This window comes from Clinocottus analis, unplaced genomic scaffold, assembly GCF_023055335.1.
Source record: "Clinocottus analis isolate CAN_PGR_092001 unplaced genomic scaffold, fCliAna1.0.p SCAF_8, whole genome shotgun sequence".
In the NCBI taxonomy this organism is placed as follows: domain Eukaryota; kingdom Metazoa; phylum Chordata; class Actinopteri; order Perciformes; family Cottidae; genus Clinocottus; species Clinocottus analis.
Window position 1 is genome coordinate 11,757,236 of NW_027176240.1, and position 6,276 is coordinate 11,763,511.

At 39.2% G+C, this 6,276-nt stretch overlaps 1 protein-coding gene across 1 annotated transcript; it reads left to right on the forward strand.

Annotated features, from left to right (window-relative positions):
• The first annotated feature begins 3,982 nt into the window (after window positions 1–3,982).
• Window positions 3,983–5,332, forward strand: npy4r (neuropeptide Y receptor Y4). The gene has a single exon (XM_068568387.1). It carries the CDS (start codon window positions 3,983–3,985, stop codon window positions 5,330–5,332), a length of 1,350 nt encoding a protein of 449 aa, XP_068424488.1.
• The last annotated feature ends 944 nt before the right edge of the window (window positions 5,333–6,276 follow it).

Sequence of the window (6,276 nt, forward strand, 5' to 3'; positions counted from 1 at the left end):
GACACTCTGTCAGCCAACCCTCCACGTGAGTGCTCTATTTTAGACAGATAGAAATGATCTACAATAATGCACAATAATGATCTTTGTCAATGTATTTTTTTCAATTAATCAGTTATGAAATCAATGCTACAGTATGTTGTTTCTCCACTGTCAGCGTGTAGCTTTTTGTCCACAGATATGCATGTATATGTATACCTACAAACGTTTTTGAATAATTCATTGAAACAGCAGCCTGCAGTACAGCCAGTTATAATATATATATATATATATATATATATATATATATATATATATATATATATATATATATATATATATATATATATATATATATCTGTGTGTGTGTGTGCATTAATTTTGCACTCATGTTTAATATACTGTTTGGAAAGCCAATCTCCTGACGGCATTCATAATATTAATGTTTTGAAAGGTATCACCCACAGTTTCTGACACTCCCGGCAATAACAACAGTGCCTTTTATCCTGCTTCTCCACAGGAGGCAAGACAGCTGATAAGAATAGTGCCTCTGAATGGGTGTGTTGGATATGACTGCAAAATTCATTTACAAGCAGGGATTCCAGAAAGTGGTCGTCTTCACTAGTGGTCTAATGTAAAGCTGTCATAAAATAATAGAAGGAAAATATTTTTTTAAGAAAGCACACTGTAAAAACTGTAAGCATCTTTTGAGATACACATATTTTATGAATGGATTTTGCACAGCGACTACACAGAGGATCATTTAGAGATCGGGCTTTCTATAACTTCGCTGTCTTCTTGGGATTTCCATTTTCACACGTTTGTTTATAGTACAATTGTCTAATTAATCACGCCCTCCAGGATTGCTCACATTGTACTACATACCTTCAAATTAGATCACAAAGTTTCCACAAAAAAAGGACAAGGAAACTTGTATGAAGTGCAATGGTGCATTCATAAAAGACCTTAACATATCATTAAATTGCTACAGAGAATATTTGAAGGATGGGAACTTGTGCTTTATGGAGAAACTACCACAGAAACAAAATAATTGTTGACAATGTAGGTTGGTAAATACAAATACATTAGTGCACAGCACAACTGCTCTCAAAAAATATGAAAGATATAATCAATGTGAGTCTTGTTCAAGGAAAATGAAACAGTCAGTCTCTCTTCACTGTCAGAGACACCGTCATTATTTTCTCTGAGATGGAGGACACTGTGGCAGGAAAGAAGAATATGATGGACAGAGCAGAGTGGCGCCAGGTCACAGTGTTCCTTACCCTGCAGAGATGTAGCTTTGGAAAGGAAACAATTATTATAACACAGCTTGCTGGTTAGTCTTTGCAGCTCATTATTGCATCATGTTCAGGTTCATAATTGCCTACTGCAGGGACATGATTCCTCCACCCTGTTACATCTGTTACATTACATATAGTTTCTGGTGACATTGCACTTGCCTTTCTTTCTACCATAAACAAAGGCTGATCAATGCTGTACCACCCTGCCTGCAGCTCACTCAACACACTGACAGAGTTGGTTAGTAATGATGCAGTGTGAAGTGACTGATAGCTAAGTGTGTGTGTGCCGTTAATGGAAAATGACAGGCTCATTTTCTTCGCGACGCTGGTTTTCACAGCACATGGCAGAGGTTTCAGGGGAGAGAGCTGGAATCCATTTTTAGGATGATGACAATGTCATGCTCTTTCACTCCGTGACATACTACATCATGTATTGTGTACTTGAAAAATAGAAGTCACTGCTCCAATGTATGCATAGTAATTTTATTGTCATTAAGCCATTATGCTCAGACTTGAAACCTGACTCAAGGGTTAATTTGTGGGAGGAGGGCTGACAAGTCTGAGATCTTAAGATCGGTAAAGAAGAGAAAGAGAAGGATTGTTAAGACTGAGAACTGAAACTACTCTGTGCAACAGCAGTAGAACAAAATACTAAAACTACAACAAAATGATCACCTTGTGACAATCACATTTGGCAAATTGCAAACTGAGCTAAACTGTGCCTCATAATCTAAACCTCATTATGGTGTGTTGACCTGATGATGGCCCTTAAGACAGAGGAGTCATAATTCGTCGTCCGAGAACCATGAATTACTAATATAATAAAATGTCATGGAAATCCATTTAAATAGATCTTCAGACAAACTAACATTGTCCTCCAAACAGCCAGAGGTGGGAAAAAATAAATCAAAATGTATTTTGATACAAAATACCCCTCAAATAAATGTATCAAATACTTACATACTGGTGCCAGAAAATGTAACAAAATATAATAAATGTATTCTGTATTTAAAATACAGGAAACACTTTTTTTTAATCACAGAGCATTCAGGTTTAGGCTATATAATGTACACAAAGCTCTGGTGAACCCCACAAAAGAGGAAGAGCAGTCACAGAACGTTAGTGTAACTAAGCAAAGCTTATTAAAAGACAACAGCTTGATTGATGATATAATGCAAACCATATTTTATTTTTTAACAAATGGACATTTACTGTTATAGCCTAGCTAACTGTAAACTAAATTATCTGCCAGTAATTGATATGGCCTTATGACATTCACATTGAGAAGTACATCATAACTTGTAATACAGTGCAAGATTAGACATTCAGACGTCTCTTCATGAGGTTAATATAAACATACAAGCTTCCAATCTTCCTCTTCCTATAGCTAGCTACTCGACTGGTAAGTTAACTTGCTAAACACTAACTATGCATTAGCCCAGACCAGGGTTGTCAAACATACGGCCCGTGGGCCGGATCCGGCCCGCCAAGGGGTGCAGTCCGGCCTGCCAGGGTGTTCAATCAAAAAAAAAAAAAACATTTTTTATTTATTTTTTTAGACTAAAATTAGCAGAACTGGGATTCAAACCACTGATCCTCTGTTTATAAGACAAACATGCTAACCATTGATCCACAGTCATAATTGATGTGAGTACTGATATTATTATGTTAGAAGTTGTTAAACATGGATCACGTCATGAAAGTGGCACCACAAACGTGTCACAAAGCGAGAGAATCTGCAGAGCAGAGCCCAGGCAGATAAACAGAGGGCTGATGTCTGAATTTTTGGTCTTTATGTTTCTAGTTAATTGTTGAAAGACCTTAAAATAGAGTTTATCACCTAAAAACCTTCACCAATGATTTAAACATAGAGAAACATTGTTGTTAATTATGTGTTATTATGCTGTGATTTTTCTGGTCCGGCCCACTTAAGATCAAAAAGGGCAGAATGTGGCCCCTTCACTAAAACGAGTTTGACACCCCTGGCCTAGACAGCAAGCTAGCGTCATTAGCATGTTAGCATTGATCGCTAGCTTGACATTAACCATCACCATGTATATAATACAATCGGCTATGTAGCCAGACCCAGACATAAATTATACATCAAGCTAGTTGACATTTGTCACACTCAGACACAAGATTTACATTGATAGACAATACGTCTTTTTTTATTGTTATTATTCATAGAGAAAGTATTTTGAGTATTTTAAATACAAAATTACTCCACTAGTTTAGTTTTTTTATCGACCCTATCATATACAAATTACAAAATACTCAAAGTAAGTGAAATACGTATTTTAAATACAAGTAACAGATATAAGAAATACTGCCCATCTCTGCAAACAGCTATGTCACTAGCATGGCTAAAGATAGAACACAAGGACATGCTTTAATGGCAATGCTTTTTTAAAACTAATCATACTTAAATGAAAAAAAAGAGTCCTCACTTCTTTGCATCTTCCCTAAACTCCACCACAGGAGCCACTTCTTGCCCTTCCTTCCCTCTCTGATTCTCTCAGAACAACAATATCACTTCCACATGAACACACCCTTTGACTTATAAGAGAGATTGCTTTGCAAGTAATTATTTTTTTCTCTCTCCCTGTGTCCTGTGCTTTCTGTCTCTTTGTCTCAGATGCCTGTTTTAACAGGACTGGGATGGACAGTTTGATCCCGGGGGCGGGTGACACTGAAGTCCTGGTGCAATGTCCTTTAGTGCCAACGAGAGCCAGTCTTCTGCGTCGACGACAGCTCCAACTCTGCCCTTCAACAGCTCCACCTCGCCACATTCCCCACTATGGGAGGTGGGAAAAAACACTCATGAGTCTGTGCAGGGGTGGTTGGAGAATAAGACCCTGCTCCTCTCAGACCTTGCTGTTCTTGGACATGATGAGCAATGCCCTATGTCTTCTGTCCTCACAGCGTGTCTAGTCATGTGGTATAGCATGACAATGGTGCTGGGGCTGGTGGGGAACATCGGCCTCATCTGCATTATAGCCCGTCGCAGAGAAAAAATCAATGTCACCGGCATTTTCATCTGCAACCTGTCATTCTCTGACATCCTAGTGTGTGTCTTCTGCCTCCCCTTTACTGTCATATACACGCTAATGGACCATTGGGTGTTTGGGTCGCTGTTGTGCCGACTGGTGCCGTTTATCCAGTGCGCGTCGGTGACCGTGTCCGTGCTGTCTCTGGTGTTCATCGCTCTGGAAAGACATCAGCTTATCATTAACCCCTCTGGCTGGAAACCAAGCATTTCTCAGGCCTACCTGGTGGTGGTTCTCATTTGGATTCTGGCCTGCTTCACCTCCTCACCTTTCTTGGCCTTTCAGCTACTCACAAGTGAGCCCTACAATGTCATCCTGCCCCAGTCTCCACTCCATCACCAAGCCCCCCCTCAGGCTTATCTAAACGCATCTCCACCTCAGCCTGTTTACTACACATTCAAAAACTCATCTGCACTTCCAAATTCCCACCAAACACTTTTTTCTTATGTCCCCGCCTCTCCACATATGGAGGCCTGTCTGGAGCACTGGCCTTCCCAGCAACACAGGCTTGCTTACACCACATGGCTCCTTTTGTTCCAGTACTGTGGTCCACTATTGTTGGTCCTGCTCTGTTATGTTAGAGTTTTTGTGCGCCTTCGCCACCGCAAAGACATGCTGGACCGCGCCAGGACACCGGAGAGCCAGAGCATGACTCACAGCCGCCGTATCAACATAATGCTGGTCGCCCTCATTACAGCCTTTGCTCTATGCTGGTTGCCGCTCACCATCTTCAATGTGGTGTCAGACTGGAACCAGGAGGCTCTGCCCATTTGCCACCACAACCTGCTATTCTCCCTCTGCCACCTGCTGGCCATGTCCTCCACCTGCATTAACCCGATCATCTATGGCTTCCTAAACTCCAACTTTCAACAGGAGGTGAGAGAGGTGCTCCAGCACTGCCGTTGCAGTCAGCAAGAGGAAGAGTGTGAGCGCTTTCCCATGTCCACTGTGCACCTGGAGGTGTCCCGCACCTCCGTGCCTATCAGCTGCAGGAGCAACTCTGTCTGACTTTAATGAAGGGTTCGCTGTGGTTTATATTGTCACATAAACTGTAAAGACAAACTTCTGATGTTTGTTCTACCTTTTAATGACAGTAGCCTACACTAGCGTTTAAACTGATTTATAGAGCAACATTTTTGTTAGTGGTCTGGAGTGAAGTGTGTTGTACATTGTTGGTTTATTTCATTCTGCAGTACAAGTAAGGAGTTTGTGGATGTAAAAAATAAAGAAAAAGTGTAATTTCAAACTGATCTTAATAGATACTTAATACACTATACTATTTATAAACTAAACCACTTCTTTAAAGAAAGTTTAATACATACATTTTATACAAATAGAAATTGATCAAAAATGTCCCTCGTTGGTGAAACTGTGACTTTGAAAATCTACTGCACCACCACGATCATCAAAACACCATAATGAGGGATAATGGCATTTATCTTTTCAGAGGAAGGAGACCAAAGTTGTTCTCAAGGCTCGTGGTCAACCGAAAAAAACTATTAAGAGATTTTCCTGTATGTTGTTTTTTGTGATGCTTCTGTTTTAATTCTGAAATTGTATTTGTTCTTTTGTATTTCTGACATTTGTGCAGTAAATTAATATATATTTTTTGTAATTAATGTGACTCAAACAAGTAAAATGTAAAAGTTTATAACAGTGTTGAATTATAAATTAGCTTTAGATGAGTTAAATAAATAAATTATACCAAATGTGTTTAAACTTGGCTTTTGAATTTGTGAGACTGTTGGCCAATGTTGGCTTTGAGTTCAATAATCAAACCAGTTGAGCTATATGCTAAATATATTATTAGCAAATATTTTTTAACTACCACCTCAAATGTTGTATTCTCTTCTCTGTATTAAACAACATAAGATACATTGTTCTTGCTGGATGGCAAAAAGGCGAGACAAATTATAATTAGTTAAAACTTGATTGGATAAAATTTGTCTTCC